Source organism: Arvicola amphibius, chromosome 7 (assembly GCF_903992535.2).
Source record: "Arvicola amphibius chromosome 7, mArvAmp1.2, whole genome shotgun sequence".
Classification (NCBI taxonomy): Eukaryota; Metazoa; Chordata; class Mammalia; order Rodentia; family Cricetidae; genus Arvicola; species Arvicola amphibius.
This window is the reverse complement of record NC_052053.1, coordinates 50,594,468-50,618,375: the sequence shown is the minus strand read 5'-3', so window position 1 is coordinate 50,618,375 and position 23,908 is coordinate 50,594,468. Positions and strand designations below refer to the sequence as shown.

Sequence of the window (23,908 nt, the reverse complement as noted above, 5' to 3'; positions counted from 1 at the left end):
TTCTTTCTTTCCTTCTTTCCTTCCTTCCTTCCTCCTTCCTTCCTTCCTTCCTTCCTTCTTTCCTTTCTTTCTTATTTTTTTTTTAAACAATGCCTTCATGTAGCCCAGGCCGGCTTCAAAGGTACTATATAGGCCAGGATGACCTTGAACTTTAAAACAATTGTTGTGAATTATGTGTATGTGCCTGTATGGTAGACAAGCGTTATAACAACCGAGCTCCATAGCCCTCCAGTCCCTTTCTCCCCACAATCAGTGACTGTCTTCCTGTCCCCACAGCTTCCCATTCTCATCACAGTGTTGCTAATTCCATCACTCAATTACAGGAATTTTGGCCAGTGAGTGGCACAGTTTTATTCTCTCTCTGTATCCTTGACCACAGGCTGGGCACATAGCAAGCACTGTGCACTAGAGTGAGGGATTGTTGCCTGGACCTTGTTTTTGGAGACTATCAGGGAGGAAAGTAAGTCCCAGGCAAGTCACAGGCTTCTCTGTGGTCACAGCACCAAGACAGGGTCACCGACAGACCCTACCCTTTGAGACAAGAAGGCCAGGAACTCCATGAGGCTCGACCTCAGGTAGCCTGCTTGGAAGGGGATCGCAGGCTCCGCCTCTTCTTCTCCAGAGGGTTCAAACTCATGTAAGGTTCAAAGAGTGATCTGCTTGGAAGAGGTTGGGAACTGGGTCATGCCCAGGTACTTACAGGTGAGAAATGGAGCCCAGGAAAAAGTAATAATGATAACGCCAACTAGAGTTTTCATTCAGGCCAGGTTCTGAGCTCTGTGTTTTGCCTGCATTATCCACTGGAGTCTCACAGTAACCTGTGAGGTAGGAACGATGATCATCGTCTCCATGTTTCCCATGGGAAGAAAAGGGTTCGGACAGGTTGCAAACAAAGCAATGCAGCATGAAGTTTGCCAAAGTCCAAGAGAGGACTGACTGGCTCCAGAATCTGTATTCTTTCTTCTTGTTTTTTTTTTGTTTGTTTGTTTGTTTTGTTTTGAACAAGCTCTCATTATGTTGCCCGGGATGACCTGAAACTTTCAGTTTTCCAAGCCATCCTCCTGCCTCAGCTTCCTGAGTAACTGAGATTTCAGTCATGTGCTACAATACCCAATGAGAAGCTGTGCTCCTAAACTCTGTAACATGGTCACACTCGAATGCGTTCAGCACACAAACATGCATTCATTTATGGAACATAGCAATTATTTGGAATAGGCTAAACCCGGAACCAGATTCTGTAGCTTCATAATTATTGGGTGAGCCTCTGAACCCAAGAAAATATGAGGGGTACTTCTGCATCTCAGGCCAAAGGTAGACCCAGGGCTGGACCCTGGTTCTCCCGCACCCTGCCTTGCTCCACCACACTTCAAATACAAATCCCCTGGAGCCCTGGAGCTGGCAGCCTGGTCTGGCAGGTCAGAACACACATGATCTATGGACCGAGTGCTCTGGAAGGCGCAGAGGGCTACAGGGAGATTCTGTAGCCACAAACTCTCGAATCCCTGAACTATGCCATTAGTTACTGGGGTACACCCCCACAACCCTAAAAATCCTTCAATGAATATCATCATTCACAGATAAAAAACAATCTCCTAAAAAATGACACATTTTTCCTGTCTCCCTAGCTCCGCTCCTAGGTGAACTGCAAGATCCTCCTGTCACCTGCAGATCCTGAGCACGTGGCTCCCTCCCTCTGTACCCACTCTCTCTCCCCTGCTGTGCCCACTGTGCCACACCTGGGGTTCCTAGCTGCTCTGTGCTGGTGCTTCCTCCAGGAAACCCTGCCTAAGCCTTTAGCAGCTGAAGTACTCTGCCCTGCGCCCCTGCAGTACACCAGCCTCCTGGGTCCTGGCTGGAGCTATCTACACATCTGTGGCCCAGAAACCTGGCTATTGAACTGGGGCCTTCCTCTGCCTGGCTCTGTTGGCAGGGGACCCCAATCACCCAGAAGAGGTGCAAGGCCCAAAACCTCAGAATAAACAAAATGAACTTTCGGGAAGCTTCTTACTTTTTCATATCATTACCAAACTTGAAAAACAATTACAATGCTTATGAAAGCCACATAAAATGTATTTGGTGCTATCTGCACCTTGGGGTTATCAAAGCCCACAGTCCTTGTGGCAGGCAGGGCTCCCTGATATTGGTGGTCTGGGCACCTTCTTATCACTGCACAAATGCTAGGCAACTCAACAGTTTTAGGGGCAGGCTGCACACACATTTACCCCAGGCTCCTAATTAGCTCCTATGGCTTAGTCTACATCGGGTAGCTGTGGTTGCCTCCCAGGGAGGTCAGTGGCACCTGAATTCTGTTCTGAGGTCTCTAAGAGTCTGGTGTGACCTTTGGGGTTAGTTCATGTTTTAGTTCTCAAGGCCAGACTCAGTTTCCTCTTCCTAAAATGAGAATAGTAATAGACCATGATGAGCCCTTGAGAAGATACACACACTACACCACATCATACACCACACACACACACACACACACACACACACACACACCACATATACAACACACACATACACCAAGAACACACATACCACATACACATACACCAAACACACACACCACACCACCACACACACACATGCACCACACATACACCACACACACACATACACCATACACACACCACACATACACCACATACACACACCATATATACACAACACACATACATCAAACACACACACATACCACACACATACACCACACACATACCACACATACCACACATACACCACACACACCCACACACACCACACATACACCACATATACAAACACCGTACATACACATACACAAACACCATACATAAACACACATACATACACCAAACACACACACACATACCACACATTACACCACACACACACCACACACACAACCACATACACCATACACACACACCACACACATACACCACATATATACACCATACATACACAACACACACATACACCAAACACACACACACACCACATACACCACACATACATACACCACACACCACACATACACCACACACACACACCACACACACCACACATACACCACATACACAAACATCGTACATACACACACATATACCAAACACACACACATACCACATATACACCACACACACACCACACACACACACACCACACACACATTCCCCCTCACATACACTCACACACACACATACACCACGCACATACACATATACCACACACACATACACCACATACACACACATATGCCGCATACACACCACACACACATACACACACACCACATACACATACATACACCCCCCACACACATTATATCCAGGATGAGGGATGTAGAGTTTGGTAGAGTGTTTGCGTAGCAGGTGTGAGGCCCTGAGTCTGCAGCCTAGCACCATATAATCGGATGTGGTGACATATGCCTATAATCCCAGCACTTTGGAGATGGAGACAGAAGAGTCAGCTCAGTGTCATCCTCAGCTGAATAGCAAATTTGAGGCCAGCCTGGGCTACATGAACCCTAACGCAAAAACAAACAAGCAAACAAAAATGATAATTCCTAGCAAATAGCAGGCAATAGCCTGGCACCTAGCACGCAGTAGCATTTGACAAACGTGTTACACATCACAACAGGCTGGAGGCTGGCCTCGAGGAGGCTCTGTGGGAGAGCAGACTTGAGGATGGCTCTGCTGGTTTGGGATCACGGATGTTTGATATGAGGGAGTAGGGAACTCAGTTTTCTCCAACATCCAGGTTAGAGTGGAATCATGTCCACTGAAAAGCTAGAGAGCCCCGTCACCAGAGACTGGCCACAGTCCCCCTGGTTCACACTGGCTCATTCGCATAGCTCTTTTCTATCCGATTCTTTCTTTAAAATTGTTTATTAACATTTATGTGTGTAGTCTGTGTGTGTGTGCGCGTGCGTGCGCACACGTGTAGGAGGAGTCAGAGAAAAGCCTGAGGCAGTCAGTTCTTTACTTCTAACAGTAGGTTCAGAGAGCTGGACTCGTCATCACATCTAGGAGCAAGCACCCTCACCTGGTGGGCCGCTGCACCCTCCAGCTGGATCTTGCGATGCTTCTGTTCCTGCTACCAGAAGGCCACTCCCTGTGGGCCCTCCCAGATGTCCCATCAGCACCGACCCTGCCAGGGGTACTCACCTTGGGCAAGTCCAGGAAGAGGACGTGGACTTCATATGCAGCATTGACAACCTGGGCTATGCAGCCCTCAGAGACCTGGCTGGTGGTGAATGTCACCTCACCCCTTGTGGCGTCCACAGGCTGTAGATCACAGTGGACTCTTTCTGCAAGACCTGCCAGTAAAGCACAGCGGGGGGAGCAGGTCAGGTGAGAGGGCAATGGGACCCGGAACACATATCAGTGGTAGAACATCTGCCTAGCGTTGGCAAGGCCCTAGGTTCAGTTCCCAGCACTAGGAGAAAAACTACCAGTATATTCTTGTCCTTTTAAAAAGCAGATATTATTATTCTTTGGAGACAGAGTTTGATGCAGCCCAGTCTGGCTTTAAGTTTGTGCTATAGCCAGCAATGCTCTTGACCTCCTGATCTCCCTTTCTCCACTTCCCAAACCCTGGGGTGTCAGGTGTACACCATCACACCTGGATACAATCACATTTACTTTTTGTTAGGTTGAGTTTTTATTTGTTTATTTTGTTTGTTGTTGTTGTTGTTGTTTTCCAGACAGGGTTTCTCTCTGTAGCCCTGACTGTCCTGGAACTAGCTCTTGTAGACCAGGCTGGCCTCAAACTCACAGAGATCCGCCTGCCAAGTGCTGGGATTGAAAGCGTGTGCTACCACCGCCTGGCTATCACATTCCCTTTTGAACATTTCCTACATACTTGGTATGAGTTCAGAGAGTAAGCTGTCGGGCCCTCTTCATAGCTACCCTACATGGCAGGTATCACTTCATACACTCCACAGATGGAGTAACAGCCAGAGAAAGTCTCTCCAGGGTTATAGTGTTACTAGGTATAATGCTGGAAGATAAAAGCCAGAGTACTAATAAAGTATGAATTTCAGATAAACATGTATCATTTTTCAAGGTATAATTTTTAATATAAGCCGGGCGGTGGTGGCGCACGCCTTTAATCCCAGCACTTGGGAGGCAGAGGCAGGCGGATCTCTGTGAGTTCGAGACCAGCCTGGTCTACAAGAGCTAGCTCCAGGACAGGCTCTAAAGCTGCAGAGAAACCCTGTCTCGACAAACAAAACAAAACAAAAAAAAATTTTTTTAAATATAAAATTATATATTTGTACTACAGAAACATTCATTGTCTATCTGAAATTCAAATTTAACTATTTTTGCCGGGGAGGTGTTTATATGTTTGTTTTATGTTTTTTTTTTTTTTTTTGGTGTCGATATCTCACTGTTTAGTTCTGGCTATGTGGACCAGGCTGGTGTCGAACTCACAGAGATTCACCTGCCTCTGCTTCTCCAGTGCTGGGATTAAAGGCGTGCGCCATTGTGCCCAGCTCTCCACTATTTTTATTTGCTGTGTCAGGTGACCCTAAGCAGCAGGACCCATGGTAGTCTTAAGGTCAGTTCAGTCCAAAGAAAGGTGGGGGTTTAGATAGGGAGCCCGTTTCCCCCCTTCTGACCTCAAGGTGTCCATCCCTAGGAGGCTGTTTCTGTGGAGGGAATTTCCTGCCTCACGGGGATCAGCCCAGGTTGGAAGGAGGTGATGGAGCAGGCCTCACAGCCTGCTGCAGGGCGGCCCGGAAACACGGGTCCCAAGGGAGAGCAATGGAATTTCACCCTGACCCAGCAAAGGAGGAAGAGGAAATGAGGCCCCTACACCTCGTCCTAAGGAATGTGCTGAGGGGAAGGGGGGCTGCGGAGGAGGGACAGAGAAGGGGAGACTGTTTGGAAGTTTATGTCTCCATCTTGTCGTGCTCACTTCCTGTTTTCTTGGAGATCAAAGATGGGCGAGGAGGGCCAGGCTTCACGTCCAGCTGACGCCAGTGCTGAGGATGGGGGAGGTTGGTTCTTCCTGAACCCTAGGCGCCTGGGGCCTGAGCAGCCTTCTTCCCCACCCTTGTAGCTAGCTTGTTTGGTCAGAGAAGGAGGCAATATGGCTGCCTCACACCCTGTCAACCCTGCCCCGCATCTCCATCTCAGGAAGAGAATTGGGACAGGACAGTTGTCTGCTGTAGGAGCCCAGACCTTACCAGCTCTCGTCCCATCTGCAGTATGCTAGGGACACCAATATGTTTGGGATATGGTATTTTGTTCAACACAAGTTCCTGGGAGCCAGAGCCAGCATCTAATTCTGACTAGCCATCGCTTTGGGGGAATGATTTGAGCGCCCGGGGCTTTAGTTTCCTGGTCTGTATAACGGTGCTAAGAGAGGAAACCACACAGCCCTGCAGGCTGCTGGGAACATGTCATGAAGCAGGGCATGTGGTCGGTCTTTCTGTAGTTTTCTTGCTGCATTCGCTGTAGACGTTGACTGTTTAAGGGTTGGGGTGAAGTAGGAGGCCAGGGCCGTCACCGAGGTTTCCCTCACCCCAGTAGACTCAAGGGCTGGTACCCTCTCCCATTGTCTATTTCCCTTCTGATCCACCCCAACTCCTGCCCATTCTTAAACATGGGCTGCTTGGCTGCTCCTACCTACATGGGGGAGACTGCATCCTGCACGACAGGATACTTAATGTCAAGGTCGTACATACATATGCCTGGCCTCTGGGTCTCCAACTCCTCTCCCCACATGACCCAGGGTCTGACCTACAGATCTGGACTTTCCCTGCCCCTGTCCCCAGACTTCCAGGAACCCCAGTTCCTCTGGCATTGCCGGGCTGCCTGGGGCCGCCTCCTCCATGCCGTCAGCCAGCGCCAGCAGGAGAGGCCACAGGCCTGACCATTATGTAATGATCAGATAACAGGCCAGGCTGGGAGATCAGATAAGACGCCCATTTATTTTGGGGCCTTTTCGAATACTGGTTGCCCCCACCCCACAGACGAGAATGGGGAGACAGGGAGTGTGACGCCTGAGCCTGTCTCCAGCAGCCCAAGGCGGGCCCAGGCCGGCTGAAAACAATCCCCTGGCACCACGGGAAATGCCGGGGCCTCCCGGGAACTGTTGGAGGAGGCGCCGCTGGGGGCCCAGAAGTCACCCTTGGAGAACTGGGTGACCCTGACCTCCTGAGCGAGTCTGGAGCATCCTCTCGCCTCCCTTCCTCCTTCCTTGTCTACAAACACAGGACCTCCTACAGACAGCCCTCATTCCACCCCAAAGAGCTCCTGAAGACCATCAAATAAAGTCGTTCTGGAGCCAGATGGCCCAGGTACCTCGCCGAGGACTATAGACTGGGCATCAGTTTCCTTATTTGCATGCACAATGCCCATCACAGAAGCTTCCATCATGTTCCCTTCCTGGGGGTTTTGTGTGAGTAAATTCCTTGGCTCCTCAGAGCAGACCTTAGTGGTGGGTGGCTCTTATGCCCATTTTGCAGGGTTAGGGAGGCTGAAGAATTTCTCTAGGAGACCCAGACATTCAGTGCCAGGGCCTGGCTTTAAAGTTCTAGCACCCAGCATGTGTTTTGTGTACCTATGAGAGACAGTCAGTTCTGATTCATTAAGTATTGGTACCCATGGGTGTCACTGAGGAAGGTGCTTTTGACAGAAGCCCTTCCTCATTACCTCATCACCCACCTAGCCACCTCCTTCAGAGTCCAGTGACAACCTCATAGATGTCCCAGCTCCCAGCCAGGCCACAGGTGAGACTCAACTCCCACCTTGTATGCCTTTCCCAGAGTTTCCCAACACTCACATGGTCAAATTCACACACTGCAGCCCAAAGTGGGGTCAAAAGATGAAGAGGTTGATCCATGCTAGAGGTTCCCCCCAATCATACCACCTCCCAGCCTCATTTTCACGTCTCGGCATCATGATCTCTACAGCGGGGTAGTGAAAATCCCACGCCACCCTCAGAGAGCTGGAGAGCCTTCCCAGGCTGTCACAGGCACAGTGCTAAGCCCCCTGCTGATGATGGAAATTGCTCAGGAGCTACTGTGGCACCGTGTCCTTCTAGTCACCGAGGTGAACATTTCGTCCAAACACACCTTGCTTCTTGCCTTTGCCCTTCCTCAGACCAACGGCCATCCTTTAAGACTTACTTATTTTAGTTTTATGTGCATAAGTGTGTATCTACATGTATGTGCACCATGTGTGTGCAATGCTCACAAAGGCCAGAGGAGGGCACAGGGAACCAAATCTGGGTCCTCTACAAGAACAGCAAGAGCTCCTGAGCCATCTATCTCAACCCTAATGGCTATCTTTTTTTTTTTAAAGAAATATCCAGGTTTAATGGGAGATCTGCACTCTTGGGTGGCCCCGAGAGGGAACGGGGAAGCTTCGGGAACTCAACCCCCGGGAAGAAGAAAGGGAGACCACCCCAATGGCCATCTTTTATTGACCACCTGATCAATTTATATTCAACTTTCAAAATTATAGACAGGGTTTCTCTATATAACAGTTCTAGCTGTCCTGGAACTAGCTCTGTAGACCAGGCTGGCCTCAGACTCAGAGATCCACCTGCCTCTGCCCCCCCAAAGTGCTGGGATTAAAGGCATGCGCCACTGCTCCCCATATTAGCCTCTTCTTGAAACAGGTGCCTCCTAGACAGGTGGTGGTGGTACACACCTTTAATCCCAGCACTTGGGAGGTAGAGGCGGCAGATCTCTGTGAGTTCGAGGTCAGCCTGGTCTACAGAGCAAGTTCCAGAACAACCAAGGCTACACAGAGAAACCTTATCTTAAAAAACAAAACAAAACAAAACAAAAAAGGAAGAAAGGAAGGGAGGAAGGGGGTAAGGAAGGAAGAAGAAAGGAGGACTTCCTTTCTTAGGTTCATCAGGACCTGATGTCCCAGAGTCCCAGGTGCTCAGTGACTTTGAAGGTTCGGGCTGTTTTGTTTCTAGCTTGTGTGTGGGTGTAGGTGTGTGAGGGCATACATGGGTATGCAGCTGTGCTTGTGCGCGCGCATGTGAAACCAGTTAAACCCAGGTTGTTCAACAAAGTTTTTCATTAGACTGGAGCTCTCCGCGCAGGCTCAGCTGACTAGCCAGTGCACCCCAGGGGTCCTGTCTTCTCATTAGTACTGGGGTTGCACATGCCCAGTTCTGGGCATTGAACTCTGGCTCTCAATGCAGGCATAACAAACACTTTACTAGCTGAGCAATCTCTTGAGCCTTGTTTTTTAAATTTTACGACAGGGTCTCACTCTGTAATTTAGGCTGAACTCAATCTCACAGAGATCCCCCTTGCAGTCTCTGCCTCCCGAGTGATGGGATTTGAGGCATGTGTCATCATGCCTGGCCTGGGCTGCTGTTGTTGTGGGTTTTTTTAAAGATTTTTTTGAATATTCTTTCTTTTTAAAAATATTTTATTTTTATTTTATGTGCATTGGTATTTTGCCTGCATGTGTGTCTGTGAGAGAGTATTGGATCTCCTAGAGGTGGAGTTACAGGCAATTGTAAACAGCATGTGAGTGCTGGGAACTGAACAACCCTGGTCTTCCAGAACAGCCAGTGCTCTCATCCGCTGAGCCATATCTCCAGCCCCAAAATGTGCTTATTTTTATCTGTATGAATGTTTTGTATGTATGCATGTGTGTATGTGTGTATGTATGTATGTGTATGTGTGTATGTGTGTGCATGTATGCATGTATGCATGTATGTGTATGTATGTGTGTATGTGTGTGTGTGTGTATGTATGTATGTATGTATGTATGTATGTGTACCATGTCTGTGCCTGGTACTCTCAGAGGTCAGAAGAAGGAGTCAGATGCCTTAGATCTGGGACCACTGATGGTTGTGAGGCACCATATGGGTGCTGGGAGCAGAACCTGAGTCCTCTGCAAGAACAAGTGTTCTTAAGCAGTGAGCCATATCTATCTCTTCAGCCTCGGTTTTCTCTCTTTAAGATTCATTTAATTAGTGTGTGCACATTTGTACAGGTACCTGCAGAAGTCAGAAGAGGGCATTGGATCCCCTGAAGCTGGAGTTAAAGGCACTTGTGAGGGCCAGGCAGTGGTGATGCATGCCTTTAATCCCAGCACTTGGGAGGCAGAGGCAGGCAGATCTCTGTGAGTTTTTGAGGACAGCCTGGTCTACAAGAGCTAGCTTCAGGACAGCCAAGGCTACACAGAGAAACCCTGTCTCAAAAACAAAAACAAAAGGCACTTGTGAGATATGCGACATGGGTTCTGGAACCCAACACGTGTCCTGAGTGCTCTTAACCCCTGAGCCATCTCTCCAGTGCTGGTTTTATTTGTTTGTTTTTTAGGTTTATTTTATTTTGAGGCAGGGTTTCCTACAGCTCAGGTTGGCCTAAAACTCACCGTGTAACTGGAGCTTACCTTGAATTTCTGCTTCTCTTGCCTCAGTCTCCCAAGTTCGCCTACACCTGGCTGGGCTGCTTAGCTCCTAAGTGTCTGTGCTACCAGAGAAAAGCACGTGGACAGTCTGGCTCCGCATGTCCCTGTCAATCATCTGGGCTGGGCTGGGACTTCCGCCTCTCTCCTACTGCTCTGGGACTGAGATGTCCTGAGGTTCTATCTGGGACAAATGCAAGGCAGGACACTGACAGCAGAGGCAGGGTCCCAGGGCCCTATCTAAGAAGGAAGGCCATTGCAGGATTGCAGGAACAGGACAAGACGCCAAGTCCCCGGAATGAGGGGATCGGGTCACAGGAAGGTGCTTGTCCCTCCCGAGGTGCTCATGGAAATGACTGTTCCGAGGTTTGGGGGCCAGGCTCTCCACGCTACTCTGTGTTACTTGGCAATTTCTCTTATCGCCTAGACTCCAGTCTTTGCATCTGTCACAAAGGGTGACAGAAGCGAACTCTGAGGGCCTGAGCACCGCCATGCTGGTATACAGCAAGTACCCAATAAATGTCAGCTGGCATCCTCATCGCCCCATTTATGCAATGGTTGTGTTCACAGCTTGCTCTGGGATTAGGGCTCCCCTCAACCTGCAGGACTGCTGCCCTAAAGCCTGATCTGGAGGCAAAGGTGTCTAAGTCTCCCATGCCTAGCTACCAGCAGGCCCAGAGAGGAGGCTGGATCAGGAGCAGACGGCATGGATATCTTGGACACCCTCACCTGTACACTGGGCTTGACACACCAAGGGCATGAGAGGTGATCGCCTCCCTCTCACCCACATCTGCCTGGAGGCCCTGGAGCACATGGAGTGGGCCTGAGCTCCAAGTGCCCAACACTGGCCCACATGTGACACGGAGCAAGTCCTCTGTTCCTCCATCTCAGCTTCTCTGATCCTTGGTTGAGGTGAGAGAGCACCTTTTCTTTTAACATTTAGGCCGGGCGGTGGTGGCTCACGCCTTTAATCCCAGCACTCGGGAGGCAGAGGCAGGCGGATCTCTGTGAGTTCGAGGCCAGCCTGGTCTACAAGAGCTAGTTCCAGGACAGGCTCTAAAAAAGCTGCAGAGAAATCCTGTCTCGAAAAAAAACAAAAACAAAAACAAAAAAAAAACATTTAGGATTTTATTATTGCTCTCTGTGTATATATGTGTGCTTACATGGGTTTCTGTGCACTACGTGTGTGCACGTGGCTGTGGATGCCAGAGAGCAGGAGTCCCTGGAACTGTAGTCACAGCTGGCTGTGATGTGAGGGAGAATCTTAGTGTCCATGTCCCCATAGCGCCCAGGGAGCCACTGTCCTGGCTTGTCCCATCCCCCTATCCTTCCTGAAGGTTCTGGAGTGTGGCTTCAAAATCGGTTGTGTCTCTCCCCTGTGTGGCCGGCCCCTACTGCGGTGAGTCCCAGATCCCCACCCAGGTAGTGAGCAGCATAGAGGCTCTGGGTCATACTCTGCCCCAGCCTCAGGGAGATGGCTGTCTACAGGCCTACAGTCCACAGTGCCTAATCCTAGATACCAGGCCTGGGCCACAAGTACCAGAAGCTTCCAAATGAAAGAAACCAAAATACGGGGACAGGTACATGCAACAAACTGGGACAAAAGGAGAAACCACTTACATATTCAACAAGGGATTCGCTGTTCAGATGATGGCACAGGGATTGGACAGAATATTCCAGAATGGTGAGCAGATGGTTATAGAGTCTCAGTGATAACATGGAAAGAATATGGCACTTAAGAAGGGTCCACAAGACTCCACATGTTCATCTGAAGGATCAAAATTACCTTGCAAAGCCCAGAAGGTAGTTTATAGCTGCTAATAGTCCTGGGAGTGTTTTTTTTTCAGTATTGATGCTTTGCCACTGAGTGATAGTCCAGCCTTAATTGGGAATTGTGTGTGTGTGTGTGTGTGTGTGTGTGAGAGAGAGAGAGAGAGAGAGAGAGAGAGAGAGAGAGAGAGAGAGACGGAGCTATATTCCCAGCATCCCTCACTCATCTGCTTTCTTTAAAGAACAAACACATGGTTAAGCTGCTCTTTAAGAATTGAATTCCAGGGTTGGAGAGATGGCTCAGTGGTTAAGAGCTTTTGTTGCTCTTCTAGACAACCTAGGTGCAATTCCTGGCACCAACCCGGAGGCTCGCAACTGTCTGTACCTCCCTGGGCACACAGATGTACATGCAGGTTAAGACAATCATACATGGTTGGGCAGTGATGGCACATGACTTTAATCCCAATCCCAGCACCTGGGAGGCAGAGGCAGGCGGATCTCTGTGAGTTTGAGGCCAGCCTGGTCTACAAGAACTAGTTCCAGAACAGCTAGGGCTGATACACAGAGAACCCTGTCTCAAAAACAAAACAAAACAAAATTTTACATATAAAATAATAAAACAAACAAATCCAGGACAGAAGAATTTGTTTTAGGAAGCCCTCTAGAGAAAAATCCCTTACCAGAGAACAGTCACACCGAGAAAACATCCTTCCAGAAGTTTCTCTGAGCAAACTGCAGCATGACTGTTTCATGAGAAGAGATGGACTGCCCTTTAGGGTCCTTACTGTGTGTTCTATATATCTGTGTGTGGTAGCGAATGTACCCACTGGCTTTGCAGTGGCTGCTGGATCCATGACATCCTGACTTCTTCAGTGAAACCCCTGCTGGTGGACCTTTGGGTGTAATCTGGCTGTTGGAGTTTATTACAGGAACCCATGGGTGACACGTCCTTACAGAGGTGACAAGTAACTCTCTAGGGAAGACTTTTTTTTTTTAAAGACAGAATATTACTGTCGAGGCTGGCCTTGAACTCACTATGTAATCTAATCTGGCCAGGAACGCTGAGACTACAGTTGTGTGTCACCAACCTGGCTTACACTGACTTCTGAAGTTGAGATGTGAGCTTTACACAGCTTTAGACAATTCTACTGAGTTGTGCCCTGGAAGACTGGGTCCGATTTTACCCCTTCCATCCTCAGAAGATGATGCACCAGTGGCTGCCACCCCCATCCACTGAGTTCTGCATCCTAGGCCGTCAGGGCTATATAGTGAGACCTTTTCTCAGTAAAAAAAATAAAAATAAAAATAAATTGTGCATGTGTGCGTATGTAAATGTGTGTAATTTTTAAAAAAAATCAGGACCTTACATATGGTAGACAAGAGCTCTACCACTGAGTTGCACACCCAGGAAATTACTATCAATCAGAACTCCCTACTTTCTGACTATTTTACCCACTTCGCCATCATCTGCAGACCAGTGGGTCTCAGCCTCCCTAATGCTCACCCTTTACTACAGTCCCCCATGTTGTGGGGACCCGCAGCCACTAAGTCATTGCTACTTCATAGCTGTAACTTTACTACTGATATGAAATCATAATGTAAATGTCTGATACACAGGATATCTGGGGTGTCTGTGCCTCGGGTCTGTAGGGGAGGGAGGCCATTGCTGAGGTGCCAAATAAGAACTGAGGGTTAGTGGATTAAAATGAGCCCCGAGGGAATGGATATTCATGCCACTCCCATCGGCCTACCTAAAATCTGGAAAGTTATCTAGACTCTGACACCCCACCTTCCGTGCTACAAGTCAGACCCTAAAGGTTGTGTATGTGTCCCCAAGCCCAGAGGAAGAGGCCTGGAGTCTTGTCCCAGCATAGTAGGTGGACTTGGAGGGTCAGAGCCTCCAGTTTCTCTCCTGGGAAATGGGGTAATTGTGGCAGCCATCTTGCAGGGTCACATGGTCAGAGCAAAGGGTTCTGGGGACCACAGGCCTGGAGTCAAATCCCTGCTAAGTCACTCAGAGCTTCTAAGACTCAAGACTCAATTTCCGGTTGACCAACGAGGTGGTGGCAAGAGATTTCCCATCAATTACAGACTTTAAGATGCGGGAGTGGCCCCACAGCCTCCCCACACTGCTGTCTCCTGGCAGTCCATCCCAACCCTGGAACAAGCCCCTGAATCTGCAGGTGGGTGGGTAGCCGTTCACAGATAGGGTGACCGAGGAGCAGGCCCCACTGAGAGGAACCTTGAGTAAGACTGTGGTCTAGGGTCCTCACCATCCCTCCTGAGGTGACTTTTAATAGTCAGTCTGGTTGAGAAGACCCACAGAACCCCTAAATGAACCTGTGGCCTTCTTGAGAAGGGGAACAGAGGCATGGCAGAGCACGTGGCCTTTGTGGGTTCAGTGGGGTTCCGGGAGTGGGCAGAGCCCAGGAAAAGTAGGAGGACTTCACAGTGGTGACTCTTTGACTAATGATGTCACCACAAACCTTTACCTCAGCCCCTCCTGGCTCAGGGGCCTCAAGACCATCTCCTAAGATCACATAAGGAAACAAGGAGGTCACAGTTGGACCCAGAGCCTAACTTTCTCCTGTGCCCCCTTCTGAACCTCCTCAAACGGGAGCTCAAGTCTCAGAGACCTCTGAGACAGGAGGGAGTACTCCCAGATGCCCAGCCTCTGGCTCCAGGCCTTGATAGTTGAACACAGCAGGTACCAGGGCTAAAGTAAACAGCTTACCCCTCTTCACCCCAGACTCTTAATGCTTCAGTCTGGCATCCTGTGAAATCTTCTAGTCCCACTAAGCTGAAATAGCTGGAGATCCCGTTTCTGCTTCCTACCGCCATCTATGAGCTCAGGACACAGGATTTAGACCTCAAACACCCAGGGCCTGGTCTTGGCTGTGTCCCCAACCATGGCGCTGGACACTTACTTGTGGGTACGAAGCTGTAGATGACCAGCAGCAGAGTAATGGCCAGAGGGAGCATCCCACGATCCATGCTGTCCACCTGGGAGTCTGTGCGCTGGGCCTTATCCGGTATCCAGAGGCAGGGCTGCGGGTGGGCGCCGGGGCCGGCGTGGGTTCGCACGGGGACCCGAAGGGAGCAGGCGGCCGGAGCGACCACGTCCCTGCTCCAGCCTTCTGAGGTGGCGGCTGAGAAGTCAGGAGAAGTGAGCTCGAGACTCACAGCAGGGCAGGAGTCTGAGTCTCTAGCTGACTGGATGGTGGGGAAGAGACACTGGGCTCTTCTGGACAGCAGCGGGCAGCGGTCCTGGCCTGGGGACGGGACACAGATGGATGCAGGGGTCTGACCGTCCTCGGCAGGGAGCTCAGCTCATCCAGTCCAACCCAGAGAGGCAGGAAATGCGCTTCCTTAGAGAAGGGGCCGGGCCAGGCTGCCTGCCAGGCGGGTAGAGGAAGTGCCACAGGCTTTGTCGCTGGGTGGGGGGCCTTGGGATGGGGGAAGCAGGGTGATGGGAGGACCCAGTCGGCAGACCTCCCCCCCAGGAACCCCACCCTCCATCTACCCTTGCTAAGGCTTGTTGGTGGGGGCACATCTGGGAACCTGACTGGGGTCAAGCTCTGGATGAAGCCCCAATAACTCAGGTTCCTTCTACAGACGAGGAAACTAGTGGTGGACCAAGACAGCCTTCTGGAAGGATGGTGCCTGGGATTCCAGCTGGTCCCTGCCAGCAGCAATGCAGATTTCCAGAAGCATCGCTCTTGGCTGTGCCCCTTGTGTTATAGACAGGGAAACTGAGGCCCAACAGGAGGAAGAAACATTCCCAGGTAGCGCAGAGCAGCTGAGGCCGTACTCACCGGTCCCACACAGTCCCAAAGGCAAAGGCAGAGAACACGCATTTGAGTCTGGGGGCACACGCTTCTAATCCCCGCCCCGTGGAGGCCAGAGCAGGAGGGCTGTGAGTTGGGGGCAAGCCTTGGCTATATGTACATAGTGAGACCTGTTGCAAAGCAGAAACAGGTATAGCCTTTCAGGGCATCTCTGAAGTCAGATGGCCCTGGGTTTGTCTGGAGCTGAGTCCTTAATCCCAGTTGGCAGGGCACTGCTCTGTCCTGTTCGCCAGGTTCCTGGGACACTTCGGAGGATCAGATGCTACAGCACTTAGCCTTGGGCCAGGTCCTGCAGGAGCTGCTTGCCAACCCACACTAACTCAGCTTAAGGTGACAACCCTAGAAAGGCCCATGCTCATTTCGCAAATAGCAAACACAAAATGTGTGCCCATCGTGTTGCTAGGTGGCGTTTAGGGTCAAGTCCAAGAAAACTTCAAGAAGAAAGCCTGAACTACCTGGAGAAGGATCAGCGACCAGGAGGAGTCCAGACACAACAAGTGAAGACAGCCAAGAAAGGACCAAGCTTCAGCTAAGGCACCAAAGCAGGAAGAACTTGGATGATACTGGGGCAATAGCAAGGATGCAGAGAGGCCAAGAAGCACCTTCTGGGGGCCTGAACACACAGACTTTATCCATGGGGCCAGTGGGGGGAACCTGTCTTAAGGAGGAAGAAGACGGCTGCAAGTGCAGCCTCTCAAGGAGACTTTGGCCTGGGGTTTCAGGTCTGCCTCCTAGGTGCCCTCTGGTGTCTCCTGCCTCGGTGACCAGGCCCGCAGCAGTTTTCTCTGCAGGGGTTGACTTGAGGCAGGGAGGGTGAGTGTGGTCCCTGAGTGCAGGCTGGGAGGAAGGTCATCTTGCTCCCACCCAGGCAAGCGTGGGAGACCTACCTCACTAGGCCTCTTGGGGATGGCAGGACAAAGACACCAGGACCCAGAAGGCATAATGGGGGTAGTAGCAGGGTGGCGTGAGCTTCTCTCTACAGGCCCTAACAGAATCTGTTTTGGGGACAGTCAGCCCAGCTCCAGGACTAAACTCCACACCAGGGCCCACCCTGGGCGTTCACCTTATCAGTACCAAATTGTCACCATTGACAAGAGGTCTACTCCTTTAGGCTTTGTTTTACATAGGTGGAAGCCGGCTTGCCAAGGAGCACAGAGAGTGGACACCTCATGGCTGCCTGACCTCAACCCAAGCTCCACGCCTGCCGCCATCCGAGCCGAGCAGACTGGGGGGGGCAGGGTTAGGTGATATAGCCAGGGGACACTCTGGACCCCCCAAGATCAAGGCTTCGTGTCCCTGGCCCTTCAGAGATGGGCTGGCCTGCCACTCCAGGGTTCTTAACCTCTCTCCACACACACTGCTATCCCAGGATGATCCAATCACCCCCTACTACCGTGTCTTAGCCCAGACTTGCTCCCTTAGTCCAGGCTTGCTCCCTTGGCCTTGTTTTGTTTTTTTAGTTTTTTTGAAACAGGGTTTCACTATGTCACCTGGCTGTCCTGAAACTAGCTACACAGACCAGGCTGTCCTCAAACTCATAAAGATCCACCTGCCTCTGCCTCCAGAGTGTCGGGATTAGAGATGTGGCCACCATGCCTGGCTCTCATTTAAAGGCCTTTCCCAAGACACCGTCATTCGGGTCATAGGACCCAGTTCCTTCTCCAGAAAACAGGGGCGGCTCCAGGTTGATACAAGGGGGAAAATCTGTGGAGTGGTAGCTCATGGGGCTCACCAATAATCCCAGTTCTTCACAGGCAGAAGCAAGAAGATGACCACAAATTTGAGAACAGCCTGATTTACACAACAAGTTAAGGCAGCTCAGGGCTCCATAGCAAGACCCTGTCTCCAAACATGGGAAAGGAAAGAAAAAGGAAGAGGGGCCTACAAGATGGCTCAGAGAATAGAAGTGCTCGCCACTAAGCCTGACAACCTGAGTTTGATTCCTGGGGTCTACATGAAGAAAGAAACTGATTCCCCAAAACTGTCCTCTGCCCACATACACACACATATAAAAACACAATAAGTAAAAAAAAAAAGAAATGTAATTTAAAAATTTAAAAAGACAAGAACCAGGGAAAGAAAGCCCAACCAGTGGGCTGTAAGGGCCCTGACCAGAGACCTTGAGGGAGTGAAGGGTGTGGAGACGCTAGACCTGGAAACTTTAAGCACAGAGGGGTCCCAGGCACCCGAAGTCTGGGTGGCACCCCACACTCAGTGCATGTCACTAAAAGTCCCAGGAGGGCAGGGACTTTGATGGCCTCTGCTCTGCTGCTTTGTCCCTTCACCAAAGGACTTTCTTCTTCTCTCTCTCTCTCTCTCTCTCTCTCTCTCTCTCTCTCTCTCTCTCTCTCTCTCTCTCTCTCTGAGACAAGGTTTCTCTGTGTAGCTCTGGCTGTCCTGTAGACCACTCTGTAGACCAGGCTGGCTTCGAACTTAGAGATCCACCTGCCTCTGCCTCCTCAGTGCTGGGATTAAAGGTGTTCACCACCACTGCCCAGTGGGACTTTGCTTCTTATGATACTTTCCTTTTTCTAGGATTGAGAAGGCAATCCCCTGCCTCAGACTCACAAGTGCTGGGATTCCAGATGTGTACCACTGTGCACAGCAAGATATATTTATTGAAATCCTGAGGTGTCCTGGAAGTCAAAGTGGGACAGAGGATTGTGGGAATGGGGAAACTGAGGCACAGAGAAAAAAGGCTTGTTTCTGATCCCTAGCACATAAGGCCAGTCCAGGGCTGATTCTTCTGTCCCCAGCAGTGCTGATCATAGCCCGGTACAACCAGGTACAGATCTGAGTAAGCTGTGGTTTGCTCCCAGCCTGCTCTCTCCCTCTGGGGACACATCCACTTTCCTGCTCCCCTGCTCCCGAAGGACAGACAAGGGCAAAGAAGAAGAGTACAGTCTTCGGCTTTGTTCCCAAAAGGCTGACCCCCACATCAGCCATTTCTCTCCCCTGAGGATCATAGCCCAGCCAGAGTGTATGCTACATTGCCCAGGTACTGGATTCTCCTCCTCACCCAACAGGCCGAGCAGGCATTTGCACAGGGTGAGAGTTCCCTATACGTCCTCATCTATGCCGATATACCCCCCACCACAGTCTCTCAAAGCTGTCCCTTGGGAGCCTGCCATCTGTTTCCTGCCTTAATCCCAAGGCAGATGTTCTCAGGTCCCTCCTGTGCACACTCCAGGAGACACATGGCCCCTAGCCAGGACCTGCGCACGGCCCCCACACTGGGTTCCATCTTCCTCCTGACAGAGCCAAAAGGCCTGAGCAGCAGGAAGGGATGGAGCACGTCTACCTTGGCCCCTGGCCACCAGAGGAATGTCAGGCGGCCCCTAAGGACCCCAAGGCGGCTGTAAGTCTCCAGCTCCAGCCTGCAGCCAGGGGCTGTTGATCCCCAACAGCGGGGCCAGATCCACTCAGGCATGGAGAGGGGAGGCTGAGTACCTGACTCTGTCCCATGCCAGCCAGGGAGCCTTGGGCAAGGCATATCTATTTTGAGGAACCCCGTTGTGCTCAGCTGCACAGAGGGAAGGCAGCCAGCCACCCTGTGGGATTCAAAGTACAAGGTAAGAAAGACAAGGCTCCCGACTCACGAGCTTACCAGGCCCAGCGCCAAAGGCCTCTTCACAGCCCATCCTCATTTTACGATGGAAGAAACAAAAAGGTCCAGATGCACAAGGACCCAGGGCTGCAGAGAGGCAGAGGGTGTGTAGGGCTGGGCCCTCCTAGAGAGGCAGAGCATATGCAAATTTCAGCCCTTTGGTGTTCCCTTGTTTCTAGAACCTTCAGTCCTAGTTTCCTTCCTACATTCCAGATCACCTTATCTGTCTCCTACTGGTTCCTCTCCATCCCCCACCCCCAGGCATGGCCCTTGCACCCCTTCCCTTTCTGTTCACTTTTACTTCCAAATCAGGATTTCTCCGACCTTGGTGACCGGATGACATCATGTTCTAGCCCAGTGACAGGTCACCTGAGGGACTCGAGCTTAGATGAGGGGACAGACCTCTGTGAACTTGTCTCTGTACAATGGCCTCAAACAGCACGTGTCCTGCGCCAGTCCCTTGCAGTCCTACACCACGAGCTTCTGGACTTCTGCGCCCATTGACGCGTCCTGATCAGAACATGTGATGGGTTCCTCCTAGTCTGAGGGGTGAGGTCGAAGCCCTTTCTAGGAGCTGGTTCTGACCAGAAACACTCAGCAGGGCATGGTGGCACAGCTAGTACTTCAGACACAGGTGATCCTCCATGAGTTCAAATCTGCTTATTGTCCCAAAAAGCCGAGCCAGAGTGGAAAGACAACTCAGCAAGAGTAGCCGGGGACCCTGGTTTGTTTCCCAGTGGCACACACACACACACACACACCTCCAAACCGAGGGTCTGACACCCTTTTCTGGCCTCCAGAAAAGGCATACACATGGTGTGCCTACACACACACAGGCAAAAAAAAATCATATACATAAAGCAAAAGCATTTTTTAAAAAAATAAAGCCAAACTAGGAGGTGTAGGGGGCAGGTAAATCACTTGCCACCAAGCCTGATGGTGACTCGAGTTTGAGTCTCAGAACCTACATGATGGAGGAAATAAACACCCCTTCTGGTTGTCTCTGATCTTCATATGAATGACTTGGCATTCTCTCTCTGTCTCTCTCTCTCTCTGTCTCTCTGTCTGTCTCTCTGTCTCTCTCTCTCTCTCTCTTTCTCACACACACACACACACACACACACACACACACGCAAACAAAACAAAAAAAAAGTTTAAAAAGTTTTTAAAAGTTTAGCTTTTAAAAAGCTAAACTGAGCCAGCTGAGCCAGGCAATGGTGGCACCTGACTTTAATCCCAGCACTCAGGAGGCAGAGGCAGGAGGATCTCTGTGAGTTCAAGGCCAGTCTGGTCTACGAGCAAGTTAGTTCCAGGACAGATAGGGCTACACAGAGAAACCCTGTCTTGAAACAAAGCACCAAATTGGATCTGGGTCGACTGCATCTCAGTTGACAGAGTGCACGTTTGTCATCCCAGCACTGAGGCTGAAGCAGGAGAATAATTCCGGGTTATCCTCAGCTACACGGTGAGGCCCAGGGTAGCCTGCATTATATGAGGCTTTTTTTTTAAATAAACAAACCCAAACCACCTTAATCTGACAGACCCACACTCTCTCAGCATCTCTGGGGACTGTTTCCATGCTTCCCCAGTTAGGAACTGGAAAATTCTGTTCCCTTTGATATGGCAGACAAAGAGCTTCCCATGCCTGGTGGACACCAGCAGCCCCTCCCCTCCTCCCCACAGGCCTTTTCCCAGCTCTGGTTCCAGGATGCCTCTGACTCCCTAGCCCCAGGCAGGGTTCTGGTCAGTCTCATAAACTGCCTGCCTCTCATCTCTCTTGTCACTACAGCCTTTGGCTGTCACTCATGCAGGCCTCCCTCATGACCCCAGGGCTGGCAGAACCCAGGCCTCTGCAATCCTTCCCTCTGGGAACATCGAGGTCATCTCTTCACTGAGTTCTGCTTCCTTCTTCCTTTTCCACAACAGTTTCTCTACTTCGTGCAGGCCCTTGCTCCGCTCAGGCAAGCATCCCACTCAGAATGTAAAAGCCAAGGTTCTCACGTGGCACCACAAGCACCCCACCCTTCTTTCAGCTCCCCGCTTGATGTCTCTAGGGACCACAGGGTTTTCTCCCCTCTTTTCAGTCTCCTCTCAAAAGGCACACAGTCAGCAAGGCTTCCTCTGACTAGCCCTTTTTTTTTTTTTTTTGTTTTTCGAGACAGGGTTTCTCTGTGGCTTTGGAGCCTGTCCTGGAACTAGCTCTTGTAAACCAGGCTGGTCTCGAACTCACAGAGATCCGCCTGCCTCTGCCTCCCGAGTGCTGGGATTAAAGGCGTGCGCCACCACCGCCCGGCTTAGCCCTTTTACTATTAATTTTGTGTGTGTGTGTGTGTGTGTGTGTGTGTGTGTGTGTGTGTACCTGGGTGTACATATGTGTACCACATGTGTGCAGTGCCCAAGGTGAGAGGAGGCAATGGATTCCCTGGAACTGTAGTTACAAATGCTTGTGAGCCGCCATGTGGGCACTGAGGACTGAACTCAGGTCCTCTGCAAGAGCAGCCAGTGCTCTTAACAGCCGAGCCATCTCTCCAGCCCTTGGGCGTCACTTTTAAAATGGCCTCTCCTGATGGCTCAGCCTTTGAGAACACTGGCTGCTCATCCAGAGTACCTACATCCAGCACTTCACAGCAGCTCACGACCAACTGTAACTTTAGTTCTGGGGATCCAGTGCCCTCCGTGGGCACCAGGCATGTTCGCAGGTAAAACACCTGTACACACAAAACGAAATGTCTCTCTCCAGTGACCCACGGGCTTTCAGGCCACTGATATGTTGTCCTTCACCATCGAGAGCAGAAGTTTCCTGAGGTCAAGCACTAGGCTGCTGCTCTCTCCTTTTTTCCCCTTAAGGCCAATTCTGTTCTGTTTGTTTTTTTGAGGCAGGGTTTCTCTGTGTCTCTCTAGCTTTCCTGAAACTCACTCTGTAGACCAGGCTGGCCTCAAACTCAGAGATCCGCCTGCCTCTGCCTCTTGAGAGCTGGGATTAAAGACATGTGCCACCATGCCCAGCAATTTGTATTATTTTTAATTATGTGTAGGTGTGTATGTATCCGCACTATGGGCATGTGCCCATGTGTGTAATGCCCAAGCAAGCCAGGAGCAGCGGGTCTCCTGGAGCTACAGCTAGCGAAGGTTGTGAATCACACTGCCTGACTGTGGGCACTGGGAACGGCGGGCATTCCAGACACACCAGAGGATGGACCTTGTCTCCTGCTTGCCCAGTGCCCTGTCTCCTAAGTGACAGACTGAGACCCCAAGATGAGGGTGTGGAGGCATATGAGTTTGAAGACAGAGTCTCCCAGAGAGAGGACAACTTCCCCAAGTGCAGCTGGCTCCAGGGTCAGAGTCCCTGCATCAGACGAGCAAAGTCCTTCAAAGCCACTTTCTGTTCCCAACAGGAGTCACACAGACCTTCCTGTGGCAACCTGTGCCCCAAAATCTCAAGTATCCCCAGCACCCAAGAGAATGCTGAGTTCCAGACCAGCACGGGCTACATAGGGAGAACCTGTTTCAGAAAAAAAAAATATCAAGAAGATTCTTCCTGAATTGTCTTAATTCACCTGACAATTTAAGCAGTTTAAATATACTTATGAAGACTTTTTCATATACATATATGAAAAACTCACTAGAACAATTCAGGAGACCGAGGCCTCCCCTGAGCAGGGCTCCAGAATCTCCAGATTATGTGTTCTGAGTTTGTAGAGGGTAAACCGAAGCCAGAAAGAGGGCCTCGGCTGCAGGGGAGGATAATAAATGCTGCTGTGTGACCTGGGGGAAGTCCAACAACCTCTCTGAGCCTTCTTGCCCAGTGGAACCCTGGTGTTCACAGTCCACACATGTTCAGAAGGGCGCCTGGCCCCCAGCCCTCTGAACACCCCCATCATGGAGCCGCCAGGCCTTCCTGTTTACTCGAGGCCCCTCTCTGGGCTGGAAGGCGACAGGCTTGGCCTCCTCTGCTCCCTGCTTCCTTCCTCTCCCACTTCAGTGCCTCCGGCCAGGCGCTCAGGGGGCCCTGAGGCCAAGACACAGGGGTGCATTCCAGGGGAGGCGTATGAGGCCACCACCCCACCAATGCCTTCCACGGAGTATGCCCTCTCTGAGACTCTGTGGATATAAGGGCATTAATCCTACAAGCTATGGAGAACAATCCCCCAGGTCACAATGAGCAGCTGCCTGGAACATCTGTAGAGACCAGAAGACAATGACAGCACCGGTGACCTTCTGATGCTGACCACACCCACCATATTCTCGTGGTGACTCCAGAGAAGACCCTGGTCCCCACCCGCAGGGTACTAGGGTACTGCCTATCT

At 50.8% G+C, this 23,908-nt stretch overlaps 1 protein-coding gene across 1 annotated transcript in view; it reads right to left on the bottom strand.

Moving 5' to 3' along the window:
* Positions 1 to 19,617, bottom strand: part of Eng (endoglin) — a 41,200-nt gene extending 21,583 nt beyond the window's left edge. The window contains exons 1-3 of the mRNA XM_038337894.1: positions 19,602 to 19,617; positions 15,074 to 15,418; positions 4,146 to 4,297 (exon numbers count right to left, since the gene is read on the bottom strand). Coding sequence (XP_038193822.1) covers positions 4,146 to 4,297; positions 15,074 to 15,140 — 219 coding nt within the window. The 5' untranslated portion in view covers positions 15,141 to 15,418; positions 19,602 to 19,617. The remainder of the gene's footprint in view (positions 1 to 4,145; positions 4,298 to 15,073; positions 15,419 to 19,601) is intronic.
* Positions 19,618 to 23,908: the final 4,291 nt, after the last annotated feature.